Source organism: Cheilinus undulatus, linkage group 13 (genome assembly GCF_018320785.1).
Source record: "Cheilinus undulatus linkage group 13, ASM1832078v1, whole genome shotgun sequence".
In the NCBI taxonomy this organism is placed as follows: Eukaryota; Metazoa; Chordata; class Actinopteri; order Labriformes; family Labridae; genus Cheilinus; species Cheilinus undulatus.
In genome coordinates this window covers 5542380-5560518 of record NC_054877.1, presented here as the reverse complement: position 1 = coordinate 5560518, position 18139 = coordinate 5542380, and the positions used below count along the sequence as shown (strand labels likewise).

The window sequence follows — 18139 nt, the reverse complement described above, 5'->3', positions numbered from 1 at the left end:
TGGAGGGAATGGATCCTGGAGAGGTCACAAACCTGGTATAGATAGTTAGATAGAAATATACTTCATAAATCCTGAGAGTAAGTCAATGCCCAACCAATTTTGACATTTTCAAGGACATGGCAGTGTGTCATGTTGCCTTGTTAAGAAAGCTGAGCCGAGCCTCTGGAGCTCTGTCCAGCAGACTTCCCAGCCTGTAGTGTCCTCCCGTGCTGTCCAGCGCCCCTGCCGAGGCTGCGCCACTGCCTTTGTTCTGGACTCCTCCTGCTCCATCCTTGTGATCTCTGGGAAAATGTATTTCTCCAATTCTTGCTCACCATTACTGGACTCTGCCCAGTTTTCCTGGTGCTGGAGCCTACCCACTGCTGTGCAAACTTCTTCTTCTGCTCTCAATTTCCTTCCTGTCACCACTCTGGCATACACATCCCATACTGGCAGATGTAAAGTCATGCATTGTGTACTAAACTGAGTAGTTTTTGGCAAGTTGCATGCAAATCTCAACAGGAATATGTTCCCTGGCACAAAACCGTCAATAAAAGGCCCAGGCTAACTCTAGCCATGTGCCTGAGGTATGTGGTGCTTTGTGATGCGTTGAGTGATGTATTAAATAAAGGTTAAAGAAGGTGATGCCTCTTTGAAGGTATCAGAATTTAAAGGTGTCAAAAATTTTAAACATACTTATATAGGAGTGTTTTTCAAGTATTGGTGTTAAACTTCTCTGCTCCGACCGTCAGCCTCTGCACAGCCACATGCAGAGAAGTCCTCATTAAAAAGCTCACCAGTGGAGAACCTAACCCCCAACATTTTTCACTGAAAGTATGGACTTACTTCTCCCACTGAGCTAGTGAGATGAAGCATAAAGGGAAGCACTGTTCTAAAAATTCAACTGTAACCCTTATAGAGTGTCAAATTCTCATTTTTGCTTCAATATTTTTCTGCCACACTGTGAAGATGGTGACATTTTGGTCCAGCTTGCTGAGTCAGTTTTAATTTATGATTTTACAAAAAGTTTGACCAATAATAATGAGAGAAATGTTTTCTTTGTTGTTCCAGATCGATCAAAACCCCAAAGAAGAATTCAACCTGACATCTGACGGAGAATTCAACGCCATCAAGTCGCTGGTGTTGGGCAGAGTGCACGGTAAGAGAGGAGACAGAAAGAAGAGACAAGGCCTTTTTACTTAGAGAGCACTCAGACCACCACTTACCACAACAACAGAGCTCTCAAGTGTTTGAACTCATCTGACACTCATTATGTGCCCTTGTATGAAAAAGTTAAGAGGTAAAAGTAGTCAAATCTGTTTATAATGGAAGTGAAATATAAATCCATTTATCATGCTGAGTGCTAGGAAGTGCAGAGTCACTCTTTAAACAAAAAAACTTCTGCAGCTGGAAGTAAAGTTGGATATGGTTTAAACTGAGGCCAACATGCAAATGTAGGTTGGATGCAAATGTGGATTAATTCATAATAATTGCTTTGGGAACATTTTGGACTTACACATTAAATAGAGCTCATACAGACCAACAAAGCACCTTGTATTACCTCAATCAAAGTGTTTAGATGTGATTGTTTTGTACCTTGTCAGAATGCTAAACCAACACCCGGATGTCTATCATTTTAAAGATACCACCAACCGTCCTCATCCTACTTCCTCCTCTACCATGCAGCTCAGAGGATGAAATGGACCCGTGCTGTGTGGATTCAATGTTTTTTGATGAGACAGGAGACATTTAGAATTGCCTTTAAAGCTCTACTTATAGACAAGTACCCTGTACTCAAGCATCACATCTCCTACAGACTGTGGTCAAGTACACTTGAATCAAGCCTGTGACTGTGTATTCAAGCATTCTTGAGTGTTGTACCCCCACGTCCAGTGCACTAGTGTTAAAACTGATTGAATGAACCATTTTTGATCTTTGGGGTCAAGTGCACTCAGATCGAGGCCTGGTCTGCTTTGTATCTTTAAAACTCAGGCAGCTTTTCCTATGTGATGGACTTCTTCACGAGTTTGCCCGAGTCTGCCTTAATAGCTTTCATATCAGCGTCTAAGCTCATAGTTGTGGGATGTGGTCCTGAAGCATTTCTGTGTTTTGACAGTCACTTTTTGGAGAATCTGAGTTCTTTTTTTGATGAAAAGTGGGAACTGAAAAGTACCAAAGGGTGGAAAACAATACATAATGCTATTTTTTTCTTTTGTTTTGACTTTTGCATGCCAGTGCCTTGAGTTGCTTTGGTTGTAATGGTCAACCTTATGAATGTGGATATGGACACACTCTTTGGATCTCATAAGCCCTCTTCACACTGGCACCAACAAATGAAAATCCAAAGAATCTATCCAGCTGAGCTGCATCTGTGAATGCAACAGCAATGCTTTTTACCCTGACTTCACCCTCAGTTGTTCCTGCTTGCTCCCTAGTACTTTCTTCCTTTATCACCAAGTCATTGCCTGACAGGCAAACTAAAACTGCCTGCTGTGAGGGACAGGTATGAACAAGCAGGCGAGGAAGTTTTCAGTGTGTGTTACCCACATGCAACCCTGAAATTTGTAGGAAAAGTTCCAGGGTAACCTCCCAAGAAAATATCCTGACTTGCTTGTTTAAACATGTCCCTCACAGTTGGAAATACCCCTGCAGTTTGCCCGACTTACCCTCAATTTCCACATACTCCATCTGCACACTGATCCACATGAAGGGCATGCACTAGGGAAGGGGTTATCAATTCAAATTCTCCAAAGTCCGATTCAGCTGTTTTCTCACCCCACGTCTTCACTCACTGTTCCTCGTCTGAGTGAAGCAGCTGACTGCCTGATAAGCATCACATGTCGCTACTGTTAGGATGAGGAAAGCTTTGCAGATCAAAAACAGATCAACGTAATCGTATAAAGCTGAACAGGCTGAGATGAGCATGCTTGTCACGCTGAAATAACAGGTACAAACGGTTCTGGGTAGTAGGGTACCTGGTCCTGGATCTGGACTGCGATCCGCTAATAAGTGACCTCAACTCTTGAGCAAATTGCTCCCTTTCTTTTAATCTTTATAATTCCACTGCATGCTCTCCACTCGTTTCCCTCTCCGGTGTGTGCCAGAAGTACCAGATGTGTGCCAACTGTATTTACGGTGGATGTCACAGCCAAACCATGCTAATCCATGAATGTGTAAAGCATCTAGTCAACTTTGAAAGACAACATAATTCAGTGACTTCCAGTAGTAGATCAACATTACATGCCATCCTGTGGCTAGTCACTGGTCAGTCAGTGGATCACAGAGCTATTGGATAAAGAATAGCTGGCTTTAGAGGTGGAAACCAGACAATTTTAAAATGGCACCACACATCCTTTCCAGAACAAATAAACCCTTTATCTTCCTAATGTACTCAACCATAGTAGAAGCAAATACATCATGGAAAAATACAGAAACAAACAGAAAATCAACCCAGAAAGGCAAAGTAATCTGTTGTTTATATTCTTTCCCCGTATGAGCTCATTGCTCTCCTTGTATCTTGTGATCTCGACTCTATTGCTGATCTGCAGCATGCACTACTGCACTACACTGCAGACATGCTTCCACTGGGCATGTGCCAACAGTGGGAGCAAACACCCAGAAGGCAGTGCAGGCGCAGTTTGTGTAATATGAGGGTAAGCCCCTGCACAAAATTGCTGAGAATCTCCTGGGTGAGCTGCACATGCAGTTGAAACAGCAGACTTTTTCACCCCTTCAAGCCCTAGTCCACAGTAACCAACTTTCTGAGTTGCATGCAAGATAAAGGTTTAGCAATGAAATTTCAGAGTAAGAGGGAAACAATCCCCAGGTAAGTCCAGGTTATTGCCAGGAATTTTAAATATATCCACAATTTACAGTCTAAGCCTATCTTCATTGTTAGAAAACTGTGTTTATTTGCACTTTAAGGAAGGAAATTAGCCAAAACATTTGATGCACAAAAGTTATCAAATGGTTAGGTCTAACTACCCAGATTTGCCCATACCCACCTAAGGTAACAGGCTTTTAAAGACACTCCATTTAACAGTCATGAGAAAATTCTAGATGCTTGAAATATCATGGAGCTCCATTTTCAAGTCCTCCAGTGTCTGCTTTGTTTTTGGATGTAAATCTCCAGTATGGTGGAGGTCATCTCCTTGTGTTTTAACCCCGTCATGTTAGCATGTGACCGATCCTCCCCTCTGTCAGTGAGAGCAGGCACAGAGTCAGATCAGGATCAGAAAAGCTGCAGGAAAGTGGATTTTCTGTCGTTTCCTGCCACTCCCGTCATCCATCAGCCTAACTAATGGACCTGGAAGAAACCGAGAGAGAGAGAGAGGTGATGGAGTGAGGAGGGTTTCCGCTGAGCTGCTGCTCTGATGTCTCCTGCTGCTCTCATCAACATGCAGATGTGTTCTGCTAAAACCACTGTCACCTCTCAGTCATCGGAGCAGACACTGATGCAGATGTTTACAGCGCTGATGTCGCCTTTCACAGCTGCTGTTTGCCCCGCTGTGAGGGAGAGGAGGAGAGCATGAAGGGATTAAAGTCAATAAAATAAACAGATAGAGGTGAGAGGGAAGATCACTCTGGTGGAGTGATGGATGCAGACTGGAGCTGAGTCACTGACAGCTTGTCTGCGGTAATGAGGGTCTTCAGCGTCTGTGGGTTTGTTGTTCTTTCTGATTGGGTGGAGATGAGAGTTATGGATCCCGGCTTGATTTCACTTTGTGTCATGTGGTCTCATCACACAAACTAATGTAAGACAAATAATCAGTATTGTACTCAGAATGATGAATGAGCAATTCTCAGTTCAATGGATGGCCACCAAATATTCAAACAATCAGAGACAGCATGCAAATCTGCATCTGAAACAAGAACTTGTTTATGAACGCACTATTAAGCCCTCTTTTGCAGGGACAATATATAAATAATAAATATATAAATAATTCTATCTTAGCATCTGGTTTAATGTTTTGAATTATTATGAGATAAACTTTGTGAGAACAGAAAAAAATTAATTATTTTTTGTTTTTTTATTGCCTTTTACAGAAGAAAACCATGATAAATAAACATAACTCTCTGTTGCTGTATGTTTTCTGCAGGTTCTGATGATCTGGATCCAGACCTGGCCCGGGTGGCGTCTCTGGGTTACACCGGCTGTCTCTCTGTGGTTCATTTTAACTCCATCAGTCCTCTGAAAGCTGCTCTGCTCCACCCAAACACCAGCCCCGTCACCATCACGGGACCTTTAGTCCAGTCTAACTGTGGCTCCTCGGCTTCAGCCAATCCCTACGCAGCAGAGAACACGCACCACCTGTCAGGTACGGTCATTGAACTCCACGTCTCACAAAATAACAAAAGCTGGAAATGTCTCCTCCACACTTTGAAATATGACAAGAACATAAAAAGTAAGATTGCAAGTGGTAGCATTCAATTAGAGTCAGGTTAACAAATTATAATCCAGCTCTGCTCCTTTTAAGGCACTTTGGTGTAAATCTATTCAGAGTAGAGCAGCATGCTTCTCCTTTGTCTCCCAAAACTGCATGAAAGCTGATTTTCCAAACCACTAGAGACTGATTAATGGCATACAGTATTGTCCCTGTTTGTTGGAGACTAATGACAGCGTGATCAATGCTTTAATTAATCTGGACCACACCGGAGGAACGTTTCCTGTGGGATGTAATTTCCTCTGCGCTCCTTGTCATCCACTTGGTGATGCTTTATTAGACTGAGTTCATGCAGTATTCTCCTGACTCTGAATGCTGATGTTCTGATCTTGTCTCTTTCTGGTGTCTGTAACTGCCTTTTAACTTTTATTCTGACCTCTGTTTGTCTATTTGAACTTTTTCTACTTCTTGGTGCTCATGGTGTTTCATCTCTACTTCTTAATCTCCCCCAACACTGCCCTTTTTCTGTCTCTCTTCTAGACCAGTCTGGCTCTGTGAGTTCAGGTGAACCTTTAGTCAATGCCATCAGGACTGACTCTGCTCTTATTGGAGGTACTGAACCTTTTCATCCTTTTGTGCTACATGAGTACTGGGACCTCTCTGAGGATATTTAAGCCTCTATGAAATAGTTACAGCTCTATTATCTCCAGGGGTGGTGAGGTACCTTGTCAGCACTGCAGTTGTCAAAATTGGATTTGCAAAAATGAACTAAATTCATAATGAAACACATATTAAATGCAAAGGTAAGAAAATATATAGACTTATTTTCTTGGGGTTGTAGCAATGAAACTTAAATGGTTTAACTTTGTACTCCCAGGATGCTCTGGTCTAGAGCAGGGGTTCTCAACGTTGGGGACCCCACTGGGGGTCATGAGATACTGAGAAGGGGTCTCTAGATGCCTTAAAAACCTAAGAGTTTTTTAAATTATACTTGCCATTTTACACCAATTTTGCCATTTAAACCCATTTTTTCTCAATTTTTAAACCCTTTCCACCACTCTTTTTCTGACCATTTTGCCACTTCTAAACCAAATCTTTACACTCGCTGCCTATTGTTGGATCTGTTGTCCCATTATTGCCACTATTAATCCCTCTTGACCACTTTTCACACCACATTTCACAATTTGATATGCCTTTTTTGCCAGTTTATATCAATTTTTCACCCCTTTTCACCAAATTTCCACTTATTTTTGGCCTTTAACGCCATTTCAGCCACTTTCAATCCCCTTTTACTACTTAATATGCCTGTTTTGCCCCTTTAACCCATCATGCCATTTCTTTGGTTATTTTTACTTTCCTTTACTTTTATCTATTTTTTTGCCACTTCTAATCCATTTCTGCTACTATTAAAATCCAATTTCACCACCTTTTCCATTATTTTGTTTTCCATTATTAACCAATTTTAGCTATTTTTAGTGTATTTTAATTCTGTTTTTATCAAAAGGATTTACATTTTTAGGAGGTGTACTTGCTACACAAATGAATTAAAAAGATATTTGTTTCCTTGATAAGCATATACCACAGTTTAACTTCACATGGACCATGATTTTGCAGGCCCCCAGTTTGGCTGGGCCCCAGAAAGCTCTCCTTTTTTCCCCCTTAATGGACAGCCTTGTCTGCACATGACCATTCTTGAATGTGCATGGCTGTGTTCAGCCACCTTCAGGTACAGTGGGGGTCTCTGGTTTCTGACACCTTTATTTTGGTGGTTGTGGGCTGAAAAGGTTGAGAACCCCTGGTCTAGAGGGCTGTGACTTTTCCTCACTGTAGCCTAGATATGGAGACGACATGCTGACAACAGGTACAAGCTGCCTCAACAGCTCAGTAAAAAAAGTGTCATTATCTTCTCATTTGGCAGGAGGTTTAGTCTTTTCTCGCTAAATCACTGAGTGTTAACTTTCATGTTTGCTGCCTCAGCATGAGCACATGAGGTAATGGTTCATACTCAGCTTCAATGTTATTTGCATTTTCATCAGTTTTTATTTTTAAATGAGTTTTTACTGCTGGTTTCTGAGTTCAGTTAAATTTTTATTGTGCAAAAATGCTTCAGGTTAGTTTTTGTTTTTATTTTAGTTTTTTCAGCAATATAAGATACTTGTCAAGGGCGATCCCCATTGTTTTTATTCAATTTTATGTTTGCATACAACCTAAAGACCTAAAATCCCCACTGTGTGAAGTCTTCATCGATTTTACTCTCCATCCAGGCTAAGATAATGTCAGGCAGCCTGCTGCTGATAAAGACTAAAACTGAGATTTGGTGTCTAATTTTATTTTATTTTGGTTAGATTTTCGAGCACTGGAGTAACTTTTAGTTCTCCTTTTTTTTGGAAAATCTTAGTTTTTATATGTTTTAGCTAAGTGAAACGATTTGTACTTTTTAGTTTTAGTTATGTCACTTTGTTTAACAGAGTGATGAATCATTTGATCTAGTGGGCATGTGCAGCTCCAAACTGAACTCAACATGATAGCTGCTAATGTTGCTAACTTAATCAGTGGAGCCAGTTGGTGTGAAAAAAAAATCTCATGCAGAGGCCAGCCAATAGAAACGCAAAAACATTTTTGCCAAGAAAAGCTTTTGGTGCAATTCTTTGCTCTTCTTTTAAGAAAGAAATGTCATCCAGTTCTGAAAAAACTGCTAGCATACTGAGCTAATTGCTACAGTGATTGCTATTGTTTACTGGCCTGCAGTACAACTAAACCCCACCTGTAGCCACCATTTCAACCTCCTAAAATGGCACTGATTAGTCCTTCCTGTCTCAGACTGGAGCTTTGCAGGATGGATCTGCCTGATGACAGACATAGAATTTGCATATGTCCCCCTTAACATCTTATTTTGAAATCATTGTCGAGCCAGTAACAGTGATTTCTCTCTGAACAAATGTTGATATTTTAAGCACTTCTATGCTACGTTCATCTTCTAAAAAATGACAGAGGACTCGTTTAAAGGTTTTCCTCACCTTTGCTGAGGTGAGAAAAGTTAAGGACAAACGTCAAGCTCCAAGAAAGCGTGAAGGCAAGAGTCCATTTAAAACTCATTTAAAACTTTGTTGCCCTGCCAGCACAGATTGATTCAAAGTGAAGCCTGAAAAGGTTCAGTCTATAATCGTGTAGATAGAAAAGGTGAGACAGAGGGAAAAGTCTTTAGAAAGTGTCCATTAAACCGGCCTGATTTTGTCTGAGTGCACAAAGGGCACCTCCCCTAATTAAACATGTGCAGGATTCACCTGCTGATGAGACAACTTTTTTCATCATTATCATAAAAGCCAGCTCTTTAATGTAATGTGATTTTAAATTGATTTCAGGGGTATTTTGAAATTCCAATAAGATTAAACCTGCCCTCATATTCTCAGACATGCTCAACAGAGCAGAAACGTCCAATAAAAGCTAAAAGATTTAATGTACTTGGAAGTTCAATTACAAAGATCATCAAAACATTAGGACATTAAACGCCGTACAGCGGGAGAATGAATTGAAATAGATTTTCGTATTCATATTGGATGAGTTCCTTTAAAATGCTGGATTTAAAAGACAATTACCTGATATGCCAGCCTCTCACATCACGTCCTCCTCTTCCTCCCTGCAGGTGTCATAGCAGTGGTGATCTTCATCATCGTGACCGGCTTGGTGATAACCGCCAGGTTCCTCTACAGGAGAAAAGAGACGTATCGAAACCAGGAAGTGAAGGGGGTCAAGCAGGAGGACAGTCAGGATTTCCCTTTCAACAACCAGACGGACTCCCAGAACGTCTCCTGTGAAAACCCAAAGGAGTATTTCATTTAACCGGAGGGCCGACGAGCCGATGGGTTTTAAAGCAGAGGCTGCAGACGGGTCGAGTCCTGCATCGCCTCAGGACTTCACGCCACACTCAGAGCCAGTCAGAGACATGGCTGCTAAAAACATGGAGGCAAAAGGAACAATTCACAGTGTGGTTGTCTTTCTGTTGCTCTGCTGTAAATTGTAAATACAAACATGCAACAGTGAGCGACTTCTGAGGTGTGGATATCCTGGATTTAACTGTAAATACTTCCGATGTAAATCTTGAATTGATGTCTTTGTAACGACCTTCGGCTGATGTCACTTTGTTATACTGAAATGTTGGAATTAATGGAGGCATTGGTATTTTTGATGGTGTTTGAGTAGAAAGGTGTAAAGCTGCGCTATTATGTAGTTTGGGTGTTTTTAAGTGAAATGGGACCTGATGTAAAAAAAGGAGACAACATTAAACCAATGCAATTTTATTAAAACCCTTAGAGGTAAAATCATGCATTTTATCCATTTTAAGGAGAAGCTTATTGAACCTCAAGAGGTTTTCATGATGTCTCTCAAGCAACCATTTAAAGCATTTTCACTTTTTAATCCATTTTTCATAACCAGTGATGGGAAAATACCTTCAGTAAGTACATATATGTCAGCCCTATTTCAAGCCCTCTTTAAATAAAGGTAAGTTATGGATTTTTTTAGGTTTCTAAGTAACAGTACTCTAAATAACTAAAGGTTGCAAAAAACTCCAGATGGAAGACCTGAAGTGATGTCAGCAAAGAGAAGCATTATCAAACCAGGACTGCAAGCAGCACTGAAGGGCCCTCGCACCCCACGCATGTTGGGGTGTATCGCAACCGCAGGAGTGTGGGAATAATTGCGTGTAACAAAAAGCATGTTGATCCTCCTAGGACTGTTATTCATCATGTAAAATAGAAAAAAGGACATTATTTGTTAGAGATTGTTCTGCTTACTTGCAGTAGGTGGCGCATCATCAAAAGCATTTAATACACATTTAAATGCACACTTAAATATGTAGAGGGGTTGACCCTAATCGCACATGTTAGATTTGATGCAAATCAGAAGTTTCCTTTAAAAGTAACAGTGACTTCCTGTGAAACGGCAAGATAACAAATTGCTCACCTATAAAGAAATGGACCAATTGTGTCACTTCCTGTTGCCAGTAGGCGTGCTACATTAAAGCTATAAAACCTTTGAATATGTAGAGGGGCAGACCTTGATCCTAAATGTAAAATTTGAAGGCAATCAGATGTTTGGTGTGAAAGTTGGATATACTCCCTGTCAAATTGGCGAGATATTAAAATGCTTCCCATCGCAAGTGAGACATCCTTCAATGAAACATATGTGTGTTGTGGCAAATTATTGAGGCCTGTCTTTCAAAATCAGAGCTCAATAGGTTAAGCACACTAATAGGAAGGAAGATATGACCTATTTGTGTCACCTCCAGTTGCCAGCAGGAGGCGCTACGATGAAATGTTTGTAAGCGTTTTCAGTGTGAAACTGCAAGAAAGAGCAGAAGACCACAGAATATTGTATACTAACATTATATTGGATAAAGTCAGTGCATAGCATGTTTGACCAAACAAAGGTGAAAAGCTGTTCAAGTGGCACAGCTTGCCTCTTAGCTCAGTACGACTCCTTTCATCTGGCTAGCTGTGGAGCAGGAGCTATGCAGGACCAAGTTATTTGTGATACCAACTGACTCCACACCAGGCACATCAGTTAACATGTGAGGAAAGAAAATTATTAAAGGGGTCATACTAAAGGGCTGCATGTTTGCAGGGGTTAGCGCTGTTGCATTACAGCATGAAGGTTCCTGGTTTGAATCCTGCTAGGGCTTTTCTGTTCCCTCAAGTTACTCTGGCTTCCTCCCACAGACCAAAGACATGCTTTTCACGGTGAACTGGTGACTCTAAATTGGCCATGAGTGTGAGTCCCTGGATGTACGTCAGCCCTGCAAAGACTGCAATATGCAGGTGTACCTAGAGCTGAGCTAATTTCCCTCCATTCCCATTGATTCCAAAACAGTGTTGTTCCATCTCTGCAGCAACCAGTGACTGACATCACTGATATGCTGTCCATGTTTCATAGTCATTAGGTGTTTTCACATTGCATTATTACAACATGGCCGTAATGACGGCACAGTTATACAGTCGCACAGTGCTGCTCTCCCCTGCTGGCTCTGCCGATCCTGTTTTCTTCTTTTCCACCTCTGTTACCAACTCTGAAGACAGCACAAAGTTGGAATCACCTCATCTCCCCTCTACGCCTCCACATCGTTCATGGAGAAGTGAAAACGTCACAGGAGCGTAAATATCACAGCTTTAAACCCCACAGTGAGCCAGGCCTTATGGATTCTCCTCTAAAGTCTTCAGTCAGTTCACTTTGCTTTCTCTTGCTGCGCCCACTCAAAAGTTTTGTCCTCCCTGATGTTTGCCTCCTGCTGGGATCTTCCTCTCTCCTCCTTCTAAACGTCTCTGTAGAGTAAGGCTTTTAATGCTGACAGCAGCACAGACTCTAGCAGAGCGGCTGTCTGTCACCTTGTTCACCACACACAGAGACAGTTAATGTGTTTTTGAAATGCTAATCTGCTTCAGTCTGACAGGTGCAGAGTGACTGAATGAAGAGTAAAAGGATCAAATGAAAGACTTCATACATTGAAAACAACAATTCTGATATTAAATATGAAATAAAGCAAATTCCCCCATGTGGAAAGCTGATAGACGGAGGATGAGAAGCACAAAGAGGATCAGCAGCAGCTGTTTATCAAAAGCACACCACCGTCTCTCTGTGAGACCACAAAGCACAGATGGGATTTTAATGACAAAACTTGATCAAACTTTAAAGTGAGTCCTTAGACTTAATCCCTGTGTTGCATTTTAACTCACAAAAATGGATGAGCAGCTGATTCAGGCATTGTGTCCTGCTTAGGTTGTCAGTGGTGTTAACAAGCACTTGCTTCTGCAGCGATTTTGCAGCAGCTGCTCACTTTTTTACTCCCAAACTGAACAAATTACTTTTCATACAAAGATTTCTGCAGTACAAGAGAAACTGAATCAAGTCAACTCGATCAGGGGCATCGGCAGGATTCCCAGGCCGCCTTAGAAAGAGACCCAAAGAGTTTTCAATAACCACAGCTTTGAAAGGAAACAGAAATTCTGAGCAGAGCTTTTGTGCAATTAAAGCAGAGGTCAGATTACATGATCTTTTTGTTTGTTATCCTGCTTACTTTGATGAATTCACAGAGCCATAAATTCATACAATGACTTGGTCAACAGACATGACAGATTACATGGTGGAACCAGACCAATCATCAGGATTGATGTGGTAACATTTGAAGGGAGAGGGACTGGGACTGTACTGTGCTGTATTTGTTTGTCTCAATCATGAGATATGCTTGCTTGATGGTAATGACTGTTGCTCAGCAGGTAACTGAAGTACACTATAAGGACAAAAGTATTCAGAAGACAACATAAAATCCAGTGTTGATTTTGTTGACTAAAACTATGACTAAAACTATTTGTAAACAGCCTTTTTCCATGACAAAAACTAGACTAAGACTAACAAAAATAGATCTGTGATTACTAAAACTGACACAAAGTAAATTTAGTTTTTGTCAAAATGACTAAAACTGGACTTAAATGTAATGTAGTTTTCGTTGGACATTCAAAGTTCATGATATTTCTCTACTGGTGGTAAATCTGTCAAAAAACAAGGCAGCTGTATCTCTTCTGTAGAAAGCAGGGGCCCCAGGTTTTGCAGGGTGCAGAGAACACACTACCATGACTTGGTACCATATTTTGGCAAGAAAATAAATGCTTGGACTAAAAGTAAAGACTAAAACATGAGGACTTTTAATAGACTTAAACTATAAAGGGTAGAAACTAAATGAAATGGGACTAAAACTAGAAGACATTTCATCTAAAGACTAAGTGTTTTTTGCTTGACTGCACTGTGCCAGCTGTTAAGTTTGGTGGAAGAGGGATTTTCAGTGAAGGCCAGTCTTAATGTTTCAGCATACCAAGACATTTTGAAAAATGCTTTGCTTCCAACTTTGTGGCAACAGTTTGGGGAAGATTGAGCCAGGAGGTGATCTTACACATTTCATTTGTTAGTTTGAGTGCAACCTCCTCACCACTTTCACCATGGGTAAAAACAACTGAGTCATCGGTGTGCATTAAAATATAACACTGTTCACATACAGATGGCATATCGTTAATGTACATGCTGAATAGAATCAGGCCGAGCACTGAGCTCTGTGGAACCCCAGTGGACAGGTGCAGGAGCCCTGATTTGTAATTATCATTTTCACAAGTTGCGAGCGGGATGAGAGATAAAATTTGATAAGGCTGATGGATTCTGTGGAAAACCTGAATTTAGGTAGTTGGTTAATGCTCTACAGAATGAATGGGCACAAATTCCTCCAGAAATACTTATAAATCTAGTGAAAAACTGTGGATGAAGTGAGGATGCTGTTATAGCTGCAAAGGGGGGCTATCATACTAAAGTACATGTATTTGAAGCAGTCATTACAGTCCCTGTTGGTGTAATGGTCAGGTGTCCACATACTTTTGTCCATGTTGTGTATGTTTATGCCATAATTTCTCTTTCTTCAGTCTGTAATCCAATGACACATCACAAACAGAGATGTTCTTATCACTGCATGGTGGTTCAGTGGTTAGTGCTGTTGCCAAGAAGTTCCAGGTCTGAATCCTGGTTGGACAAGGCCTCTCTGAATGTTCTCATCAGTTACTCTGGCTTTCTCAGTCCAAAAACGTGCCTTTAGGTTCACTGGTGACTAAATTGCCCGTAGGCGTGAGCATGCCTTTCCTTTACAAATAGCCCTGTTACTGACTGTTGATCAGTCCAAGGTGTCTCTCACCAAGTGACAGAAAATCAGGTCCAGTTCCCAAAAATACTTAACAGGATAAGTAGATAATAGGTGAATGTTTTCAGAGCACGACAGACTTTAGTTCTGTTTTTATTGTTCCATCTTGCAGCATTGTCTTCTTTTTTTTTTAAATTTGGCTTTACACCTCTGATTTTCATGTTGCAAACTGCTCATTAGTCAACAACACAGTTTTGAAACATCATAAAAGGCTAACCTGACACACCAGATGGATTTGTTTCACACATCCATCTGGAAAACCTTCAATATACAGCGTTTGGGTAAGGGCGAAGCCTTTGAAAAAAAAAAACTTGGAGGGTGATTGGATGAACATTCTGTCTGTCACATCTTTACGGGCCAATCAGAGCAACAGAACACGCGATGTAGACGCTACCGAGGTGCGCATATGAAGCTACTGATGAATAAACTCCATGCTAGATGTGGCCTTCAATGTCATTCATTGGGACACACTTAACAGGATAAAACAGTCAAGTTTTGAGGCTGATGGGTCCGGAAAACCTACTATCACGTAGTAATTTTGTTTATAACGCATAGTCTGGCCTCACCATTTGACAACATAGAGGTGTTTGCTTGCAATTAGTAGAAGTGAAAACAAGACATTAGCCACTATGATGTGTTTGGACCATTTAGTTGATGTACTTTCACAGGTTTAATAAAGTTGGTTCTAATACCTGCAGATGAAGATGAAGGTTCTGCTATTGTGACTATTCAAGGTAACTAAAACTTTAGGGTACACCCTAAAACTCTAGTACTTTTCTTAAAAAATAATTTAACTTTTTTTTTGTTTTAAACTTAGTCTTTTTTAGAGTTTGATTAGTTTAAGCATCATAAAAGTTCAGGGAGGTAAGAGTGGAAAAACTCCAAAGAAAACCAAGTCTTTATTTCAGGCTCATTGATGTTTCTCTCTTCCACTGGGTGGCTGGATACTCAGTCCAACTTTCTCCAACTACCCCAACCTTGAAATTGACTGATAACAGATGACAAATTGGCTTTGGGTGTTTTTCAATATGAAATAAAGATTTGCTCAATATGCATAGGAAAGAAAAATACTCCAAGTGTTTAAATGTTGACATGCAGTTGAAATGTGTCCTCTCTTAAGCCAGGTCTCTTTAAAATAGATATTTTACTTTGAAATGAATTGCAGGTTCATTTCATTATCAAGAAGCAGCTGATCCTTTTTGCAGGGCAAATGTAATATTTGTATTAGCTGAACAGATTTTCCCATAACAGTGAGACCAGAATTTTAACATGAGCATGCAGCCAGTAACGGCACATTTAGTCAGTAATTTCACTTTTAGTTATTTTAGTAATTCCCTTTCATATTTATTCAAACACTTTTTTCAGTGCATGAGTCATTAATTTCTGTTGAACACCATAGAAGAGAGTGTGTGTCAGAGCAGTTGGATTTTTTAATCTGTTCGCCTAACATTCAGGTTTTGCTGGTTTGATTTCTGACAGGATTTAAAGTGAAACTGAAAGGTTCTCAGTGTAATTATGACAGTGTGATGGTACTCGGTATTTGGTTGGTGATGGTGAATAACAGTGATGTCAGTGAGTTCAAGTGACATGCCATAAAACTATATCCAGAAGATTTTAAACATGTTCTGGTTGTTTGTTACAGACAAAATCCTGTTTGATGAAAATAAAATGCTTTTTAAAGACTGAAAGTGAGCCTCTCTTTTATTTTGTTGGATTTAAACCCTAAATTAAACGCAGATGATGACAGAAGGAGGTTCAACAGTCCATGCACTAAGACATCAGCCACCATGTTGCCCTTGTTTTGCACATTTTGTATCATAAACTGAGGACACCACTGCTCCTTCGACTCTTATTTCACTTTAAAAGACCCGCAGACAGCTCAGAAGACAAGTCAACTGTAAGACACGCCTTGTGATTTCAATCATTTCACTTTTTATGTTCATTCAAGCAAGTTTTCATCCACTGCATGGATTTTGTTCACAGACATCTGGTAAATCTCCCATAGAAAACATTCAGGAAGGGCAGAACTTCTCAGGCTAGAGCTGCCATAACCCTTATGCACCCCTTCACAAAATGTTGATGTTTTACCCTTTGTGCAAAAAAAGTGTTTGGTTCATAAAATGTGCTATTGCCCCATATGTTTTAAATGATAAAAATACAACATATGTAATAAATAACACCCTTGTATATGTCGATAATCTACAACAACACTCTTTTTAATGCAATACTATTTTTTGAGCAGTGAGAGTTTATTAAAATAACACCACCTTTCACCCTTAGTGCAAAAAGTTTTCTGTTCCTTAAAAGTGCCATAAAAATATTAACTAAAAATATTTTTTTCATTGCTTTAAATCTTTTGATTAACTTCAGTTCTGATCAAAACTACCAAATTTACATTTTTTTTTTCATTCACATGTTTTGAATAATAAAAAGACATAATATAAGTGTTCAGATCCTAAAGATGCAAAATTTGGTCCCCCTCCTATTAACAAATACAAAAATATTGAGTATCTTTCATTGCAAAATTTAAAAAAATATACCAAGGGATGCACAAGGGTCAAGCCCAAAATCAACAGCATGTCACATTATTTGATGCGCTTCATTTGGCATCCTTAACTCACACTGACAGCAGTGCGTCAACGGTGGCGCCAGCCACTGCATGGCCAGGTGCTTGATACTAGCGCTGAAAGTAGTGATGTTATGTGCTGTACCAATGCTTCGAAGTGTGTGTTGGGTATTCCAGGAAGTGTTACCATGACACGGGTTATCCAGGAAGTGTTACCGTGACGCGTGCACCAAGACTTGTATTGTTTCAGACGTATGATGTCATTTGTGACATCCGAAGCCTTGCTGCCCAGCTGTACCACATGACTGGTTCAGGAAGTGGTTCAGATTGTGCTGCGAGGTTTGACAGCAATATAAACCCCATAGTTTACATTCAGTAAGTGTGGTTATGAGAGAGATTTTTGGTCAGTTGAGAGTTTGGATACTTTGGATAGTTTTGATAGTTTGGAGAGTTAGAAAAGTTTGGAGAGTTAGGAGAGTTTAGAGAGTAGGATAGTTGCTAGGTAGAGGAGGATTTCCCCTGTGTGGGAACACTCTGGTAAGCTAATTCTGACATTATTAAAAGGCATCGTTTGCTTATCAAGAACAGTATTTTCTCTGTTTCTTCTTTTATTCAAATGTGAGGTGTTTATTGTGTTCCAAGGAGTTGGGATATAACAACAACACTTCATCCATGCTGACAGTTCTGTGCCTTGCATGAGAATAAGGAGAGAACTGGAGGTGCACCCAGCAAAGGTAAGTCATTACAACATTACAGTGATATCACAATTTTACCATGTTGACTTTTGTTTATTGTGCAAATGAAAAACAAGTAACAAACTATATTTATATATATTTTCTTGTATCCAGCCAGCAGAAAACAAGAGCTGGATGAGGCCTTAATCTCATGACAGCGAACGACACACGGCCATTCAGTATTGTGGAGGACATGGGATTTAGGGCATTTGTGTCCAAACTGAACTGTACCCACAAGGCAGGAGTGTATGGATGCATGCATAAAGCAAATGAGGACCTTAATTGTACATCTGACAATTGAGCACTGTCTCTTTTCTTCCCTTTAGGCAGCAAGGGCCATGTTGAAGGCCAACTACAACACAGCTAAGAATAAGGCTAAGGCTAAAGTGCAGTAGGTGGCTGCAGTTAGCCTTACTTCGGACATGTGGACATCCATTAACACGGATGGTTACCTGGCTGTGACCCGCCATTTTGTAGATGTTGATCTAAGAGAGAACAGCTACACTGGAGTTAGCCATTGCTAACAGCTCCAAGTACAACTTAACCCCGCCCACAGCTACCGCTGTGTTCTCCTCAAATGATGCTGATTGGTCAACACTGTTTCTGGTTTGGCATCAACACGGTGCATTGGAGCTTCAACACAGATTGTGAGGTAACCTTTCAGCCATTTTCATTTCCTTTCATTTCCTTCTCTGATACGGCAAGTTCTGTTTTTCCCAAGGTTTGGCTAATAACTTCAGACCAATAA

At 40.4% G+C, this 18139-nt stretch overlaps 1 protein-coding gene across 1 annotated transcript in view; it reads left to right on the top strand.

Annotated features, from left to right (window-relative positions):
• The window catches only part of LOC121520052 (contactin-associated protein-like 4), a 125800-nt gene extending 116193 nt beyond the window's left edge, over positions 1-9607 (top strand). The window contains exons 19-21 of the mRNA XM_041803284.1: positions 1051-1138; positions 5079-5297; positions 9007-9607. Of these exons, the coding sequence (XP_041659218.1) occupies positions 1051-1138; positions 5079-5297; positions 9007-9203 (504 nt within the window). The 3' untranslated portion in view covers positions 9204-9607. The remainder of the gene's footprint in view (positions 1-1050; positions 1139-5078; positions 5298-9006) is intronic.
• The last annotated feature ends 8532 nt before the right edge of the window (positions 9608-18139 follow it).